At 36.1% G+C, this 20794-nt stretch overlaps 1 protein-coding gene across 2 annotated transcripts in view; it reads left to right on the top strand.

The window, feature by feature from the left end:
* ADAMTS2 (ADAM metallopeptidase with thrombospondin type 1 motif 2) overlaps window positions 1–20794 on the top strand; it is a 445301-nt gene that overhangs the window by 333698 nt on the left and 90809 nt on the right. For both annotated transcript variants that reach the window (XM_074291805.1, XM_074291806.1), the window contains exon 5: window positions 7171–7254. In XM_074291805.1, coding sequence (XP_074147906.1) covers window positions 7171–7254 — 84 coding nt within the window. The remainder of the gene's footprint in view (window positions 1–7170; window positions 7255–20794) is intronic.

A 20794-nucleotide genomic window follows, 5' to 3' on the forward strand; every position in this document is an offset into this window, starting at 1 on the left:
TTGAAAATAAAAAGCTTTTTTTAAAAAAAGAATAACCACTGAATAGACTATCTCATTATTTTTCAATGGTGCCTGATAGAAATAAAAAACAAATCATAGATGATTTTTAAAAGACATTTTCTTTTTTTCCTATGAAAGGCAGCATAATAAATAAATGTAACAAATGAATACATGAAGCAGCATCTGGTTTCAAATACTTCCTCTGACAGATTTGATTTCAAATAATTCCTCTGATTATTCTGGTCAAGTCAGCTAATCTCTAAATGCTCTAAAATACTTTTTAAGATTCTAAGTTGTATAAAAGATATCAATCTGAATTGATAGAGGATATTTTCTCACTGGGAGCTCCATGTTTACATCAGTGAAATCACAGCTCCATTTCCAATATCTGTTTACTTTTTTCAAATGACCTTAACAAATACCAACAGATATGAAAATTTCAATATGCAAAGGACAGAAAAAGGTTGGTTGCATACATGAAACTATTAATTTCTATTTCACACCTTGGTTTTTTAAAGTGTATGTTAAATTTAACATTATAGTAAAAAAATTTCTTGCCTATTTGTGTCCCCTTCTGAACTTCCTTCTGCTCTTTGATCAAATATTTCATTGATATTCTTTTCTTCTTTTGCATTACTACCACTGCCTACCAACTTGCATTCCCTACTCATCTCCTTATAGTTAGAACCTCTTGCTTGTTATACATAAGTATTGTCAACAAACTAAATTATATAATGACTGCATATGAAAGTGTATGATCCATTCTATATCTTTAGACTACCACTTCTCTGCCCAAAAGTAGGATGATGCTTTCTCATCATTCTTTTGAACTCATGAATGGTCATTGTAGATCTTTCATAGTTCTTTTCCTTTATATCTGTCTATCCATCTAAAATCTTCCTGGACTTAATCATTTCTCTTGGCACTAGTTTAATACAAGTTTTCCCAGATTTCTCTAAGTTAATCCCTTATGTAATTCATTATAGCGCAATAATATTGTCTTACACACATAAACCATGATTTGTTCAGCCAGTCCTCAATGTATAGTCATCCTTTGTTTTTGGTATTCTATTGTGACCTGTGTTTTTATTTTGAAGATTCTATTAGCTTTTCAGAAAGGGATACTTTAAAATCCTCTATTTCATTAAACGTCCATTTACAACTTTCCTCATTGGTACTTTTCTTTTGCCTTGTGGTATGTCATATTCCAAGATTTCCTTTCTTTCATAGTAGTTCCAATATAGGTTTATGTGATCCTATTTCTTGCTATTTATGTGTGATATGTGAATATGTTGTTTTTTTTCTGATCTGAAAACTTGTGATGTTGGCTATGATATCACTAGGTATTTTCTATTTAAATTTTCTTTCAAGAGGTGACTGTTAGATTCTTTGTTTTCATTTTATCCTCTGATTATACTAAGCAGTTTTTAATATATTTATAAATGTAAATGTATGTGTTTATAATTTATATCTAAATTATACACATGATTTACATTTTATACTCTAATAGGCAATTTTATTTTATAACATCTTGAAATATGATGCCCATCATATTTTTTGTTTTTTTTTGCTTGGTCATGGGTTTCAGAGATTTTGATTATTTATAAATTATCTCTTCATGATAGGGATGTTGCTTGTTTTGTGTAGGTTGGATAAATTTTCTTTTAAAGGAAATCATGCTCAAGGTCATCATTGGTTTGGCTTCCTTGCTGCCTGAGACATAAAAAACCCTGCCTCCCCTTTAATGGGGAGTGTGTGTTGGAGGTTTTAGTAGAATTCCAATTGCCTTTCAGACATGCCTTTCTGATCTAACATGGTTATTGTTGTGAAAAGTGCAGAGGTTAAAAAGCATAGCTTTTAATCTGAATTGTATAGTTTTAAATTTTAAGTAAAGTTGCTTTTATTATATTTTTATGGCACATGTGTATTACATCGCATTTTAATTCTGTGCCTGAATCACTTGTCTGGCCTGATTTAGGACTAGTCCAGAATACTATCTCTGACCTGTTTTCCAAATAAACTCTTTTTGACTTTATATGTTCTTACAATTTTTCAATCTTTTTATTTTGTTCTAATATTTCTTATTTCATGGAGTCTTTAAATTATGTTTATTCCACTCTGTTTTCCAGGGAGTCTACTATTCTGTTCACTATAAACTTCCCACCTGTTATGTTAAGGTAGAATGGATAGAGTGCATTGGATAGAGTGCTGGGACTCAAATAGGGAGGTTCTGAGGTTAAATATGATGATAGATACTTACTACTTGTGTATGTGACCTTGAACTAGTCATTTTCTTTCTCTGTACTTCATTTTCTTTCCTCAAGTATAAGATGGGAAAAATCAAATGAGATAATATTTAAAGAGCACTTAGCATGGTCCTTGGCATATAATAGGCACTACATATATATATATGTGTGTGTATATATATACATACATGCATATACTTATTCCTTTCCCCCTTTCCCTTCTGTTCTTAGCTATTTATTCTCCTTCAAGTTTTTTTTTCCTAAAGAGCTCAATTTCAAAATTTACATTTCTTGTTTCATTTCTTCCATCAATTCTTGAGCTCCTCATAGTCAAGTCATTCTTCTCCTTTCTCTCACCACCTCCCACCCTCACTCCCTAACCTCTCCTAGATTCTACTTGTATTTATTATGGAGCAGATCTCTTCTGTATTTACCTATGGGCTTCTCTTAACCCATAATAATTCTTCACCATATTAAGACTTTTCTTTTATTTACACATAGTAATAATTTTAGTTTCTAGACTGGAACTTTGTGCCAGGACCAAGTTCCAAGCTCTTCTACACTCTTGGATGGGGTAGGCTGGACACACTTAGTCTTGTCCCCTGTTTAATCTGAATGCTGAAGCTACTGGTTTTCTATGGATTTACATAGAATAGCTGCGTCCTGGTACTCCTTCCTGCTCTCCTCTGTTACCCTGGCCTGGGATAAGGATCCAAGTATAGAGCTGAATTCAACTTCTAATCTGCTTCCACTGGCTTCTGCCTCCATCTCTTTATTCTGGCTTCCTTTCCATCTCCTGTTTTTCTCTTTGTGAAGTCCCATGCTCAAAGCTGGCTTTATATCCTGCTCTTTCCAGCCATAACAGACCCAAAGTAACCATCAGACATTGGGCTACTTTAAGGATTTCTGAAGTGTCCTTCAGGGTGGAATGCCTTTACACTGCCCATCTCCAGCTCCTTCGGCAGTGAACTACCAAGGCTTGTCTTCAGATATTTTCTGGGCAAGTCACTTAATCTCTTTTTGACTCAATTATAAAATGGGAATGATAATACTATCTACCTCCCGGTATTGTTGTGATGATCAAATAAGATAATATTTATAATGTGCTTAACACAATGCCTGAAACATAGTAAATATTATATCTACCCTAACTGCTTCTGCTACTATTATTACTATTACTACTATTATGACCACCACCTCCACTATTACTACTGTGATGATAACTACTACTACTACTTTTACTACTACTATTGCTGCTACTACTACTGTTACTCTCCAGTGTATCAGAGAAATGTCTGGGTTCAGTCCTACTGGAGGGCCTCAGACACTACCTTTTAGTCCTGCCTCTTTGTGCTGTGACTTCTCTGCATCTGGCTTTGTCTCCTAGAGGCAGTTCCTACAGATTATGAAGGAGACCTTTCTGGCTTTGTGCCCTCGAGAAGATGAGCTGGTTTTAGGGAGCTCCTGGTGTACCACACCAGAGTGCCTCCAAGCTTCTGATCCTCTTCTTTGGATAATCTAGCACTGGAGAGAAGGAGTTTATTGGTATTTCTCCTTCATTTTCTTGATCTTTGCTTTACCTAGCACCCTTTTAAGAATTTATAAAGGAAGTGCCTTAGGGGAGCTTTCCGGGACAAGCAACAGATACAAAGAAGGAAAGAGGGAAAAAAGAGTAATTGAAGGAAAGAGGAAAAAAAAAAAAGAAAGGAGGGAGAGGAAAAAAAGAAAGCAAAGGAAGGAGAGAGAGAAGCAGGGGAAAATGATAGAAAAGGAGAAAGAAAAAAGGTAAGGAAGGGAGAAAAGAAGGAAATCCAAAAGGAGAAGGAAAGAAGGGGAGAATAAGGGAGGAGGTAACTTCTTTCTAGCTCAACCCAAACAATCCAGACCCAGAGCAGGGCTAAGACAAATATAGGAAGCACTATATAAAAAACATTTTTTAAAACAAAGAGTAAGGGCATCTAGGTGTTATAGGAGATATAATTCTAGGGTTGGAGTTAGGAAGACATCTTCCTGAGTACAGTTCTGGTCTTAGAAACTTACTAGACATGTAATCCCAGGTAAATCACTTAACCCTATTTGCCTCAGTTGCCACGTCTGTAAAATGAACTGGAGAGGGAAATGACAAACCACTCTAGTTGTTTGCCAAGAAAACCTGGCTTTCACAAATTTCATTTGTACCGAAATGGGGCAGAGTGTTATTTGGGTCTCTATGTGTGGGAATAGCTTGCGATGGGGGAGGAAGGGTAGAGAGGAGGTGACCTGAGACAACCATTTATTTCTGATTGCTGCTTTCCCGGAACTGTTTGATCCAGAATCAGGACATAGCCAGAGTTATTATGCTTCTTATCTTCAAGGTCTTATACACAAGCACACCCCTATTTGTACCTCCTTTCTATTTTAAACATTAGTCAGTACAGGTCTTATCGCTTCAAATCAGTTCAACAAGGATTAACTAAGCACATACTATGTCTAACCAGACACTGTATGAGGCATAAAAACTAGAATAAAATTGTCTTTTCCCTCAGGGAACTTACATTCTGCTGAGGAGACACAGTAAATAGATAAATCAATGCAAAGGAAAAGAAGAAAGAAAGAAAATGTACATAATTAGTACAAAATTTGTCCCTGGGGACCCAGCAAGGCATAATGAGCCTTTTATCACAGCTCAGACATGAACTGATTCTTGCCACTGGGAGTTTTCTCCTGTAACAGCTTAAAGCCCGAATTGTGACAGGTGAAATATTCACAGCCAATCCTGGTGAGCCTAATTATTAGATAGATAGATACTCATTTGAGTTTGTTGTGGTCATATCAGCTGTACTGCCCTGGTTGTGACCCAGTGATCTCTCTGGCCAGGTTTTCCATGAACGTGGCTTATTGAAAGAGAACATTGATCAGTCAAACAAACCAAAAGAAAAACCAAAATACAAAAAACAAACTTGCATGACTTTATGCAGAGTAACATACATCAGTCAACCAGCATTTATTATTGCCAGATTGTTATATGCCAAACACTCTGCTGATAGTTAGCGAGACCAAAAAAAGAAAAAAAATTTCACATCGGCCCTCAAAGAGCCTATGATCTAATAAAGAAAACAGCTATGAAACGTACCCTTGGTTGGAAAGGCATGGGTCTATGGATCTAGAATGTTGCAAATACCTCAACTAAAATCACTATGTTAGCTTCATTTAACTCTTTTTTGTTACAAGCGAAGATTCATCTCTAGTGGTGGTATATCAGTAATACTGTGATGTAAAGCAAAAGGCATCCATTTTTCAGACAAGAATTTGATCTTTTTTTTAAAAAAATAAAATCATGGAGCTAGAAGAAAACAAAGAGTCCATTTAGTCTAAACTATACCTAAATCATGAATCCTCTCTATTGCATTTCTGACAAAGGGTCATCCAACTTTGCTTTCTATTGATAGGGAATTCATGGTTTCTTCAAGGTATCCATTTTCCTTTTGAATGATACTAATTGTTACTGAATTTTTGCTTATATTAAGACAAAATTTGTCTCCTTGTAACTTCCTCATAACTTGGTCTTGGTTCTTTCCATTAAAATATAGTTTTAAAAGAAATGTATATTCAAATAGATAAGCATAAGTATAACCATTGTATTTAAATTAAATATAAGCACTATTTATGGAAAGATGAACTCCTGGGGACAACCTTATGTCTTCCTCACTACCTCTAGATGTTATTTTTAAATACTTAAACTTATTCTGTTTCTCTCCTCAGATATAATTCATATGAACTGTTCTTGGAGCTTTGTCTGTAGTTCCAGGAAATCTAAACATTTTTAGTCAAACAACTTTGTAGACAGTTTCTCTCTAAACTTTGACCTCAGTGGTCTTCTTCTAGTGGTATACTTAATCATAGGAAAGGTCCCAGTTTGCCTTCTTTGTTTCCTATTGCAAGTGGCAAAAATTAGACCATAAGGAGAATAGTGAGGTAATCATATTATAAATGACAAAAGAATTTTCCTGAGTTAACATAAAGGATTGAGTGGCTGTAACAAAAAAGTGAAGTCCAATGACTTTACTCATACTTCTACAGCTGTTAACTCACCTGAGCTTCACTTTTCTCATCTGTAAAATAGGAACAATAAAACATGTATTGCCTTCTTCCCAGAGTTAATATGAGGATTATAGGAAGTAATATGTATAAAGCACTTTGTAAAACAAAGAATAAGGGCATCTAGGTGGTGTAGGAAATATAATTTTGAGTTTGTAGTTAGAAAGACTCATTTTCCTGAGTTCAGTTCTGTTCTCAGAAACTTACTAGACATGTAACCCCAGATAAGTCACTTAACCCTATTTTCCTCAATTACCTCATTTGTAAAATGAACTGGAGAGGGAAATGGCAAACAATTCTAGTATCTTTGTCCAAGAAAACCCTAAATGAGGTCACAAAGAGTTGAGAATGACTGAAATGAATGAACACAACAAAACAAAGAGTATTCTTCAATTGTGAGCTATCATTATCGTGGCTGTTATTGTTTTAACTGAATTATTTTTTAAAAAGCATTGATGAAAAACTCCTTATAACTTCCATACCTGACCAACACTTCTCCATTCCAATCCCTGGCCACATATGACATCTTTTCTTCCAATGTCTATCAAACCCTTGCTTTGGGGGATTAAGTCAATTGTGTAGCTGACTTAACATATTTTAACTTGATACCTAGCTACTAGGGAAACACTCCCAATATGTGCCCAGTCTATGAGATCAGGAGTTCATAGCCATGTGTTTAGAATGTTTATTCTGTTCATGGAAAAAAATACAAGTCTGTAAGATGGACAAGCTTTTCTCTCCAGGGGATTTAGCATCTTCCAAAGGGCCCTAATGTAGGAATCATCATTCTGGCAATATGAACATGACCATGATAGGTTCAGTCTGAAATATTTCCATTCTTTTCCAGGTTAATGAAATCTATCATGATGAGTCACTGGGAGCCCATATCAACGTCGTTCTGGTGCGGATAATCCTGTTGAGTTATGGAAAGGTAAGCAATGGGGATTTTAAATAATTAATCAGAGAGCTGGTAAAAAGGGGCAAAGATGAATATTTGAGATTTGTTCTATTCATCAGGGACAGGAACATTAATGTGTTCCTCATTGCCTCCTGTGGTCATTATGAGAAGTGAAAATTCTGTGCATAATAAGGACCTTACTGAGCTCAAAATCTAAAAGAGGATAGATAATTTGCTGGACAGCTTCTCTAATTCTCTGTTTCCAAGCTGTTCTTCTACTTGATAGCAACCATACTATCTATCACTTTCACCTCCAGATTTATCTCTTAATGTTATGGTCTTTTAGAAAAAAAAACTGCCCCCAAGAAATTTCCATAGAGTTTTCCTATAAATATTCATATGATTGGGATGTCTTTTTTTTTTTTTTTTTTTTACTTTTCCTAATGTTTCCCTTTGTTGAGGTGTGAGAGCGCAGCTTAAAGATTCAAATGTCTTTTAAACATGCTCTCTTTTAAAGTGTCCAGAATCCTAATTTCTATTAATGTCCTTCTCCAGCCTGCTTTATGATCTATGTGCTCAAAAGCCACATCAGTAGAGATTAATCCCTGACAGAATGGAAAAGCCTCTACCCCAGGTATCTATTAGCAAACAATTGAATTCAGAGGAACCATCATTAAATATTTTGTGATCAAATGATAAAGGTTTGAGGTCTAGCAGCACATCCACTTTGTCTGCTAAAATGGACAAGTGTTATGATGTGGGATACATTTGTATTATGCAAAATGAACTAAATAGAATCAAGAGAACAATATACATGATCAACATCTTTGAAAGACTTATCTCTGATCAGTATAACCAACCATTATTCTAGAGGACCAGTGATCATGCCCTGACCATCTCCTAACAGAGAGATGATAAACCCAAGATGCAAAATGAGACATACAGTTTTTGACAAGGTCGCCATGCAAGTTTGTTTCATATGACTATTCATATTTGTTTTGAGAATTTTGTTTTAACTTTTTTACTGGGCCATAGAATTTTCACCTTGTTGTAGTTGTTTGCTTGTTTTTTTCTCTTAATTTTTCCTCTTTTGATCTGATTTTTTTTTGCACAGAATGGAAAATATGGAAATATGTTTAGAAGAATTACACATATTTAACTTATATCAGATTGTTCGCTGTCTTGGAGAGGGCAAGAGAGAAAGAATTTGGAACACAAATTTGGAACACAAAATTTTGCAGAAGTGAATATTGAAAACTATCTTTTCATGTATTTGGAAAAATTAAATACTATTTTAAAAAGTAAAGCTAAAAATAAATTTTTCATTGAAGGAAGGAGAAAGTATATATATATATATATATATATATATATATATATATATATATATATATGTTTCTCTATTAAAAAAGAAAAAAAAAAAACCTCCTACAACAATGAAATATAGGTCCTTAAAGTATTTGAGCTCCTCAAGCAAAACAGGTGAATTAAATTTTGTTTGAATTGACCCTTGGGGAAGAGCAGAATATGCAGGAGGAGCTCCATTAATGGAGGATGAGTCAGCCTTGCTCTGTGCATATTCTGTAGCTTTTAAGTGCTTAATGAAGGGGACTGGTGGTGACAGGGTGTTCAGCTTTCATATCACATATTTAGGATTTGCTCATGACAGTTCCTCAGACTGTCCCATTGGGATCTAAAAAGCCTTAGAAGTAAGATTTTTAAGAAGAGATGAGAAAGGCCCCTTCACTTGATTATTTGATATTGTCAGAAAATGGGTCTCCTAGAAAATTGAGGGTTGGTGTTTTAAAGGTTGTAATTTCAGGGATTTACTGGAGTCTAACCCAGTGCCCCTTTTAGAACTTCCTCCATCCACCCCCACTCATACCCACACACCCACCCATATACACACACATACACATGTAGAAGCAGTAAAAGTTTTGATGTCAAAGCTTTCCAAAAGTGGGTGATTATTTAATTCCCCCCACTTTGTAGAACTTCTGCCTTCTTGTCCATGGCTCATTCTTTCTATTTCATCCAATTCTCATGTTCTCTGTCCCTAGAGGAGCCCTTAATTTGTGCTGATTCTCTCCCCTGTTCTCATCAGGCCTCTTCTTCTGATCTCGATTTCTTTTGATCCATCTTTTTTCCTTTCTCTTTTTCATTCTTAGGCTTTTGACTCTTTTCTGTCCTCTTTTTTCTTAGTCTATTAATTCCTTTATCTTCTTTTCTCTCTTAATTTCTCCTTTCTGTCTCTTTTCTTTCCTTTCTCCTTAATCTCTTTTCTTTTGATCCTCTAATTCTGTCCTACTTTCCTAATCCCTTTATCTTCTTCTCTCTTGATTTTCTCTTTTTGTCCTTTTTTTCTCCTTAAACTCCTTTCCTTTTGACCCCCATCTTCTTCGTCTTAATCCTGCTTTACCTTGTACTGTCATTACTTTTCTATTCTCCCTAGGCAACTAGATAGAACAGTAGATAGTACTTTGGGGCTTGGAGTCAGGGAACCTTAAATTCAAATCCAGCCTTATACACTTTCTAGCTATGTGATCCTGAGCACAGCTATATGGCCTGAGGTACTCCAGTTTGCTCAATATAGAGTGAGGGTAATAACACCTTTTAGGTTGTTAGGAGGATCATATTTGTATGAGATAATATTTGTAAAGCATTTAGCATTGTGCCTGGAACATACTAGGTTGCTTAATAAATGTTTGTTCTCCATCGTCTTCCAAATCTTTTCTTTTGATTGCATGGTGTGACTTCAAGAGCATCTTCAGTGGTGTGAAAGCTCCTGAGCTCTTTTCAGGATTCTCAACCATTTCTGGTGCTTATTTAACACTCAGCTCTCATCTGTGGCTCTAAGAAGCTGTAGATGTATAGCAGTCACACCCTGATAAACTATCTCCACAAATGGGGTAAACCAGGTTGAGAGTAGCTGATAGGCTCTAAACAGTGATGAGTTAAGGGGTATGTACTCCATGTATGTGAAAACTTCCCCTAGCAGAATTGGCAAATGAGAACCATTTGTTCCAATAACTAAGAAAGCAGCTAAAGCAAGTGCTGTGGAGCACTGAAAGCTTAGTCAAAAATCAAGAACACTGCATCCTGGGCCATGGCCAGTCATTTTGATATTTATTTTGCCATTGGATTTTGATGACTTTGAAAGAGAGAATGAGGTTGGTGACTTTGTGTAACTCTGCCTTATTTAAATTCAGTTCATGTGAGAGTCAAGACATCTTTCCATTGGTTCTCTACAAAAAGTAAGGACAAATAACAATTTAGTACTGCATGGTAGGGGCGTTAAGGGGAATAAGAAAGGAGAGCTGAGTCCATCTTCTTTTAAGGACCTGATCTCTGGAGTGGCTGAAATCTGGAATAAATGACTCAACCTTGGTGATGGTACACCATACTAGACTGAAAAAGGACCTCAACACTATAGTCTGATGCTGATAGAACAAAGAAAAAAAGAGAAAAGGAGAGGAAATGAAAGAAGTAGAAAGAAAAAGGAAGAGAGGGAAAGGAAAAAAGAAGAGAGAGGAGGAGAAAGAAAGAAGCAGTAAAGAAAGAGAAAGGGTAGCAAAGGAAAAAGAGAAGAGGGGGAGGAAGGGAAAAAAGAAAGAAAACCAGAAAAGGAAGGACAGGACTCCAACACCAGTGTCTGATGCTGTCTTCACAATGACCTTTGAAATAAAGATAAGTCCTAGTCTGATTAAACTGACATATGAAGATGGTAGAAGATGGTGATTTGGAGTCTAAATCGCTTAACTCATAGACCAATTCCTGCAGTTGACCATATGAGCAACAAATAATGGACTTCATTTGTGGCACAGTGGATAGAGTGCTAGGCCTGGAATCAGGAAGACTCATCTTCATGAATTCAAAACTAGCCTCAGACACTTAGTGTGTGTGTGTATGTAGAGAGAGAGTCATAGAAGTGAAGTTTTATTGTTTTTACTAGAAAAGATGTTAACAATGATTTAGTATAAAATCTTCATTTTACAAATGAAGAAGATGTGATCCCTTGCAAGCAATGAAGAGATTTGCTAAAGACTACCTAAGCAATTCGGTTAGAAATCTGAGTGGGACTAGGACCCACAATTCCTAACCTTGCAGTCCCTGGATAGTATACATGTCACACTAAGGGGAGTCAGACCCAAAGGAGGCATGGTGCTGTAGTGGAAGGGAGGAAGCACTGGCCTTGGAGTCATATAAACCAGAAAATTCAAACTTTGATTTTGCTACTTATTATCTGCATGACTCTGGTGAGTTTTTAGAATTTCATAGTATCATAAATTTAGAGCTCAAGAACCATTTTATAGATGAGAAAACCAAAGCCCAGAAAAACTGATTTGCCCAAGCTAGTAAATGGTGAAGTCAGAATTTGAACCCAAATCCTCTGATACTGGATCCTGCTCCCTTTCCACTGTTCCATGCTTCATCAGTCAACTGAGAGGGTTGAAGGAGATGACATCAAAGGAATGATTCTTTTCCTATGACACCTCTGTCTCTCAGTATAATCATGACTGAATCGAATCTTGGGGTTTGAGGCCAAGCTATATAGCCTAATATTAAGAATCATGATACATATTTTATTCTGTGCAGTAAAGGCCCTAAACTCCGTTAGCAAGCTCATAATAACCCACTCTGGGAGATAATTGGGAGCGTACATATGAGTGATGAACTGTTTTCCTTCCAACTTGTGACATGGCTCTAAGCTATTGCAAGTTTTTTTCCTAAAACAACATTTCAGTCCTTAAAAAAAAGATTCTTTTATGCAATATGTCATCAGCCAGCAAGGATAGCATAGGCAATATTGGAGGTTGCGTAGCAACTGGCTTTTCAATGGATTATTTGGGGAAGGAGCCACAGCCAGTGAACCATACTAGTTTTAAATATTTCTAGGACAAAAAAAAGGAAAATAAATATAAATCAGAAGTTTGGAATAATTGGAGAATGCCACAAAATGCCAGGTGAAGGGACTTGCCTTAGCTTCATATCTCAAAATGCCAGGTCAAAGCAAATTATTGAAAATCATTTTAATGAAATTGTTGGTGACCTAGCTAAGAATACACTTCTAGCCTGAGAAATTTACATTCATAAGTGTCTTTACGGCGTGAGAGCTGAGGTAACCCGAGGGGCACATCTATAGAAAGGAAACAAGGACTAGAATTCTAATTATTATTGTTCAGTTGGAGAAGTAGTTGAAGACCAAGTGAGGTAGCATGCTAAAAAACAGAAAGGATACTTGATGGTAGTCATAAACCTGAACTCTAGCCCTTACTGTGCTGTAACTAACAGTATATGACTTTCTCTTCCCTTCTCATGGCCTCAGTTTCTTTGACAATTCTCTTACTTTCCTTCAAATCCCATGTAAAATCCCATCTTTTACAGGAAGTCTTTCATGATGCTCCTTAATATTAGTGTCTTCTTTCTATTTACCCTTTCCATCTTTATTATGCATATGCAATCTTGTTTGTACATAATTGTTATTTCCAAGTCTTCCCATTAGACTGTGAGCTTCTTGAAGACAAGTACTGTCTTTTGCCTCTCTTTGTATCTCCAATATTTTGTACAGTGACTAATGAATACATAGTAGGTGCTTAATTAATGTTAATTGACTGGCTACATATATTGTATACACATATATGTATATGTTATCTCCCCTAAAAAAAAAGTAAGCTCCTTGAGGGCAAGGACTATTTTATTTTTGTCTTTATATTTCCAGTATCTAATACAATGCTTGGAACACAGCAGGTATTTAATAAATAATGATTTGTTGATTGATTTAAAAATATATAGACAGAAAGATAGAGCATTTATTAAAAATTTATCATATGCCTAATACCAATAAAAGTGAACAAGATAGTCCCTGCCCTCAAGAAACTCACATTCTAATAGGAAAAAATACAAAGAAAGGGTGCTGGACAGCAGTGCGAGGGTAGAGGGGAGAATGGGTAATGGAAAGGTACTCATAAAAAGTCATAGTGGGAAGGCTACAAGAAATATCATGGTGATTCCTGAAAGAGTAGTGATGGTTTCAGAATACAGACTGAGACATACTTTTTGGACATTTTTTGCTTAACTATGCATATTTGTGAAAGTAATTTTTCTTTTTTTTTTTCCTTTGGGGACAAGGTAAAAGGGGGAAAATAAAATTTAATTACTTTTCAAAAATTAAATTAAAAAATTAATGTCTTGGAGGCTGGGTTCATGGCTAGATAAGGTAAAAAAGCTTACCTACCAGAAACCAAGGGAGTCCAGTGTGGAGTTTTAGTTTCTGGCAGTATACAGGTAGTTAAGAAACACATAGATATTTCTTGGTATGTAGTTTCATCAAGTAATTAAACTTTAGAATAAATACCACCAAAGATGTAATGTACAAAAACTCTTGAAAAAATGAACTATTGTATATAGGTCAGTTTTTCCTGGTCAGGCAAGATCAAAGAGGATGGGGTAGGTGATTTCTGTGTCATTTTCCATCCCCAATATTCTACGTCATCGCTCCTTTGGACAACCCAACAGCCTGGCAACAATGTCCCCTCTTACAGTTAAGAATATAAACAATTAGTTGATGATATATTACAATGAGCTGCCCAGGTGCTGGTGCTACTAATGAAGAGTATTGAGTAGACAATACCTTGAATTTATGATGTCTTTGGCAAGTTCACAATCTGGACTCCCAAGGCTATTCATTTAGGTTGTATACCCTTGGCTGCAGTTCTGAGCAGGTCAATCATTCCATCAATAGAGTGTCCTATTATATGTTATGCTATTCCTCAGTATCCCAGACTGATTTGTAGATTCTGATTGTTTCTTATTAATATCATAAAGCCTGAATGATTACTTTGGTTTTCCTTAAAACATCATTTTTAGAGCCAAAACTGACCTTAGAGATCACCTAGTCTAACATGTTTATTTTACTGATATAGAAACTGAAGCCCCAACAATCAAATTCCAAGCAACTAGGTGGCACAATAGGATAGAAGAAAGGACCTAGAGTCAAGATGACTCATCTTCTTCAGTTCAAATCAAGCCTCAGTCACTTATTAGCTGTGTGACCCTGGACAAGTCATTTAACTGTATTTACCTTAGTTTCCTTACCAATAAAATGAACTGAAGAAAAATGAAATTACCTCATATTTATTATTTGTACACACCTAGAAGAAGGCCGACTCATCAAGAACAAGAATTGTTTTTTTCTTGGTTTTCCCAGTGCCTAGTACATAAGTTTATAGCACTTAATAGATGTTGGTTTAATTTTTCACTCTTTCCTTTTCCTTCCATATCAAGCCATTGTCTTATCAATTCTATCTTCATGGTCTCCTTTGTCCACTCATAAGCTGTGACAATAGTTGAGGAGTACATTACCTCTTGTCTGGACTCATAGCACGCTAATTGAGTTCTCCTCCTTTGGTCTCTCCTCTGATCCATTGTTCTACCCAGCAGCCAGATGGATATTCCAGAAATCTGGACCATGGCATTTCCCTACTCAAAAAGTTTTCAATGGCTTCTTGTTGCCTCTAAAAATTAAATGTAAAATCCTCATTTTGGCATTTAAAGTCCTTTACAACATGTTACTTACCTACCTTTCTAATCTTATTTCACATACTCTGTCCCAGTAAAACTGACCTCCTAGCTATTCCCTGCACACAACATGCTACTATCTGCCTCTATGTCTTTGCCCAAATTGTCCCTCTCCATCTCTGCCTCCTTCAATCTTTTTCCCCATTAAAATGTAGCTAAACTATCACCTTGAACATGAGACTTTCTCTCATTCCCTCCACCTCAGTTGTTAGTGTACTATCTCTCTTGAATTATCTTGTATATGCTTTATATTTATTTATCTGTAAGTGTAATATGTATATATGTATGTGTATATGTATGTGTGTGTATATCTCCTACTAATAGAAAGTGAGCTCCTTGAGGACAGGGACTTTCCTTTTGAATTATCATGCTTTGTAAAGAAAATCCAACTCACTTCCAGTTGATCAATGATGGACAGAAACATCTACACACAGAGAAGGAACACTGGAAAATGAATGTAAATTGTTAACACTACTGTCTTTCTACCCAGGTTACTTATACCTCTTCTGAATCCAATTCTTAATGTGCAACAAGAAAATTGGATTTACACACATATATTGTATCTAGGTTATACTGTAACACATGTAAAATGTATGGGATTGCCTGTCATCTAGGGGAGGGAGTTGAGGGAGGGAGGGGAAAATTTGGAAAAATGAATACAAGGGATAATGTTATAAAAAAAAAATTACTCATGCATATATACTGTCATAAAAAAAATTTTATAATTATAAAATTTTTAAAAATTAAATAAAAAAATAAGAATTATCATGCTTTGCACATAGGTGGTTGATAATTATGAATTGAATTGGAATTTGTTTAGCAGGCAAACACCAAGCAGTATTCGATAATTTAATATATTTAAAGATGGAATTGCCAAGGTATGTGTAATGGGAAGTAAATGCTATACAAGGATCTACAGAGAAATCAATTTGACCTAGAATAGCCAGGGAAGGCTTCGTGGAAGAGGAAGATTTAACCTAAGTTTTTGAAGGTTGGATAGGAAAAGGCCACTAAGGAGGGAATTTCTGAGGAAAAGAGTGGAATGGAAAGATTTCTAGATTGTATAACATTTTACAGAGAATTTTTACATCTCCTTTCCCATAATATTCCCTAAAAGCCTTAATAAGTTTTATTTTATAAAGGAGAAAACTGAACCCCAGAAAAATGGAATGATTGCCTAAGATGACACAGTGAGTTTGAGGCTCAGTTAAGATGAGGTTTCAGGGTTCTGCACTTCCCAAGCTGTTCTCTTTCTGCTGTACCAATCACCTCATCTCTCTGCTCCAGGCTTTCTATTTGCAAAGTCCCTTCCTTTTACAGGGATTGGAGAGAGGAGTCTGCCAGCCACAAAGGATTAAGCTCTCTGGGGACTACAAATGGGAAACTCTTCTAAATGCATATGAGCTCCTCTTTTGCAAACTCTCTCTAGCTATATGGAGGAAACACTAAGGTCCAATTCCCAGGACTGGGTTTTGTTTACTTCCATCTCCAGGAAAAAAAAAAAAAATGAATATAACAATACAGAGAAAATGGTGAAGCCTCTAGAGCCAAAATATTAGAAATCCTTCCAAAGGATAGAAATAGCTGAGTTTTGCCTGTCAATGCAGTTACTGTGGAAACCACCCTCTGGGACCAGGGACTGATAGAGGCGGGGCTAGATTTTATTGCTTGTCTAGCTCAGTAAAAGGGGAGGTGGGGAGGAACATAAATAATTCAGAACAATGTACAGTAAACAATGGAAATGTCATATTGGAGTAATTTGCAGAGTTTTGTATATAAGTTCTGATTTATTCATTTAAGAATTGAAAAGTCACTGCTGGGTTGGGGGGGGGGGGGGTTGCTCATATAGTCCCCAAACATTCATGCTGCTCACTATTCCTGCTTTGATTGCTAGTTTCTGTCTGTTTGTAGTATGATCAACCTGGGCTTTGGACTGCACATCTTTTACAGAATTCTCTTATCTCGGTCTCTTAACCACTAGGGGCTAGAATATAATCCTGCTGTTATTGACCATTCGTAGCAAGGACAAAGGTGTGGTAAACTAAGCCCAAAGATGGGGGCGTGGTGTTAAGTCTTTTGACCCTGAAAGAGCGGTGGTACTTGGAATCAGAGGGCTCTGCTTGGACAGCTACTAATTATGAGAACACGGGTACACCATGTCACCATACATCACACATGTTTTGATGAAAGGACCTTATAAACCATAAAGCATTATATGGTAATAGGTGCTTAAGGCTTGCAAAATGCTTTACATGATTTCATTATATCCTCTCAACAACCTGGGAGGTAAGTGTTATCACTATTCTTATTTTACAAATGAAGAAACTGAAGCAGACAGAGCTTAAGTGATTCATTTAGATGACTTGATACAGTTACCAAGTATCTCAGGCAGAATTCAAACTCAGATCTTCCTGATTTGAAGTCTATCACTCTATCTACTATGCCCCACCTAACTCTATAAATCATAAAGTACCATATAATTATAGATGATATGATCCCTGTGGTCCCAGTGCTTAGCAGGGTAGGTATATAAAGGAAGATGTGTAAACAGAATCTATTGGAAGCTTCTGTTGTAGGAGGGAAGGAGAATGGTTATATGTTTAGTTATCTTACACAGAAAATGCAAAATAGAAGAGGGATTGAGAGGAATACATTCATTCACATTCACTTTAGACTAGACACACTAAACCAAACCAAGCACTGTGGGCAACCTGTGCCCAATTACATTAGAAGCTCTGCAGTCTCTAAATATATACTATATAGTATCAGCCAATCATCTGGCCTAGGAATCTGATTAAAATGATTCTGTTTCATGTTTAAGACAAATTCATAGCTCATTATTTTAAAAAAACAAACAATAAAACCACCTGGTAAGTCCTCACTGTCCCTCATCCATATTATATGTAGTACATAGGACTTCCTTTGTACATGAACTCTCAGGAAACTCCCCCAGGTTCCACATAGAACCATAGTTCACAAACCTCTCATTCATGTATTTTCTTCCCTCCTTACTTCTTTCCTTCTTTCCTTCCTTCCTTCCTTCCTTCCTTCCTACCTTCCTTCTCTCATTTTTTCTTTCCTTCATTCCTCCTTCCCCTCCCTTTCTCCTCTCACTTTTTTTCTTCCTTCCATCTTCCCTCCTTCCCTCCCTCCTTTTTTTCTTTCCTTCATATGGCAAAAAACATAAAGAGGAGCAAAAATCTAGGGAACATGAGTGGTTGAGGAAATTTGTACTTTTGACACTACAGAGCTACTTATATCCCTTGGTAATGTCATTATGTTGCTCTCTTCTGGGCATCACTAGGACAGCTAGATGGAACATTGAATAGAGCTCTGAGTCTGGAGTGAGGAAGGCCTGAGTTCATATCTGGCCTCAGACACTTACTACCTATGTGACCTTGGGCAAATCACTTAATCCTGTTTGCCTTAGTTTCCTCATCTATAAAAATGAGCTGAAGAAAAAAATGCCAAACCACTCTAGTATCTCTACCAAGGAAATCCCAAATGAGGTCATAGAATCAGACATGACTGCAAAACTGAACAGCCACGACTAAGAATCCCTGAAAAGCTGCTGGCATTTCCTTTTGACATCTAATAATTTTCAAATGTGGTGTGACTAAATCTGCATAAGGGTAAAGGTCTTCCAGATTTTTAGTTCATAGTCTCAGTAAGTTATCTTTTGCCTGTTTTGTGATACAGGTCCTAATTAGCTATGCTTTATAGGTACTCAGATAAGCTCTTAGGAATTTTTAGTTCATTTCTTGATCTTTATTTTTGCTGCTGCTTGAACTCTTTCAGAATAAAATCTTATGTGAATTATGATGAAAAAAATTTCTTTTCAATCTTTTTCTGATCAAACGATTCAGTTGTAATGCATACAAATTGCAGAAGCTGGGTAGAGAATACTGAAAGGGTCTTGTGACCTGTATCACCCTACAACCTGCCAACTACAAAATCTTTGCCCTCCCTAAATATAATTTAGTCAAACAGAAAGGCATTTTTTAAAAATTAAATTTCATTTTGTTTTTATGAAGAGCTGCCTCCTTTTCTTCTCCCTGTCCTTTCTTCTCCCTTTAGTGAAAAAAAAAGCAAGAAAAAGAAAACTCCTGTTATAAACATTTAGTCACGCAAATAAAATTTCCTCACTAACCACATTTAAAAAAGAATTTTATCTGAGTTTATTATCTGTATCAGAGAATGGCACATTTCATTTTAAATCTTCTGGAGTTGTGGTTGATCCAAATTCTTAAGTCTTTAAATGTTGTTTATCATTACAATATTGTTGTATAAATTGTTCCCTGGTTCTGTTTTGCATCATTTCATACAAGTCTTCTCAGATTTCTCTGAAAGCATCCCTTTCATCATTTCTTACAGCACAATAGTATTTCATTACATTCATATTCACAACATTTTTAGCTTTTCCCTGTGGTCAAAGAATTTTTGACCCAACTTAAGATTTACTTAAGATGAGTAAGTTATGTAACCAGCTAGGGTCTGCAAAATCAAGCTGAAGCATCAACTTTAGCTCTGGTATTAATGGTTAGTTGGCAAATTCCAGCTATCTCCCCAGTACTTACTGACTGTTTACTAACTAGTTTCCTGCTTTACCTGATATAGATCTTCCTCCTCCTGCCATCTGTTCTTTGATGTGTAAATCATTACCTTCTCCTTCTGCTTTCTGTAAGATTCCCTTGGGCTCATTTTTCCTATGTAATTAAAATCTATATAATAAGGTTGCTCAAACTGCTGCTCAAGACTGCTGATTTTGGTATAGAGTGAGTCTATGTTCTTAGCATAATAAAATGATTTTTATCATATTTCTGCATAACTGATGATTGTGATTGGCAGCAGTACCTATTAAAGGGATCACATTTCCAATTGATGGGCACCGCCTCAGTTTCTATTTCTTTGCCATCAGAAAAAAAGCTGCTATAAATATTTTAGGATATGTGGAGAACTACTGGTTTTTCTCAAGTCTTATTCTATACTCACCTTTTACCATCCATTTCCATAGGCCAACTCTCATATCTGTAATGCATTCCCTTTACATTACCTTTGGAAATCCTTCTGTTCTTTCATCTCCTAATTCAGTTGTCACTTTATCCATGAAGCCTCCTTTGATCCCATTCAGCTGAAATAAGCTAAAAATGATCTCTCCCTCCTTGAATCTTTTAGTTTACTTTTACCCTACCCCTAGGTAGGTATTTAACAGATGCTGTAGGTAGGAACTGTGAGATGCAATTTGGCCACCAGTCAGTGGTATATTTAAACCAGAAGCCAGATGCTTTTACCAGAAAGTATTCAGTATCTTTAAGGGCTTCCCCAAAGACTTCAGTATCCCAATTGCCTACCAGAGAGCTTCTCCCTCTCACCTCCCTTAAGCCACCCAACTTCTCTTGGCCCATTGGGAGCAATCTGAATTTATTAATGATACAGGGATATGGACATAGGATCTGTCCTATACATATAATATTTTAACTTGAATTATAATAAAATATATCTATAGCTTATTCCCTCATTAGATTGAAAGCTCTTTGAAAGCATATAGTGCCATTTTTCATTTTGATATGTGACAATGGTATATACTAGGTGTTCACATATATTCTAAATGACATTAGAGATGCTGCAATACCATTACCAACCTACAACAGTTTGTATCCTGCTTTCTACAAGTCAACAGAAAGACTCTCTTAATTCAAGCTATCAATTTTTTGCCAATCACTCTACAGCATCTATTAAGCACCTACTATTTGCCAGGCACTGAGGCTACAAATACAAAGAATAAAACACTCTATGCTCCCAGGTAAGAATTGTGAGATATAATTTGGCCATCAGACAGTGATATACTTAAGCCATAAGCTAGATACTTTTACTAAAAAGTAGCCACTGTCTATAAGTGGGTCTGTAACTGGGATACTGAAGTATCCCAGATGCCCAACAGAGAGCCCTTAATCCCTAAAACTCCTTCTTCTCACCTCCTTTAAGCTCACCCTACTTG

This window comes from Sminthopsis crassicaudata, chromosome 2 (assembly GCF_048593235.1).
Source record: "Sminthopsis crassicaudata isolate SCR6 chromosome 2, ASM4859323v1, whole genome shotgun sequence".
NCBI classification, from domain to species: domain Eukaryota; kingdom Metazoa; phylum Chordata; class Mammalia; order Dasyuromorphia; family Dasyuridae; genus Sminthopsis; species Sminthopsis crassicaudata.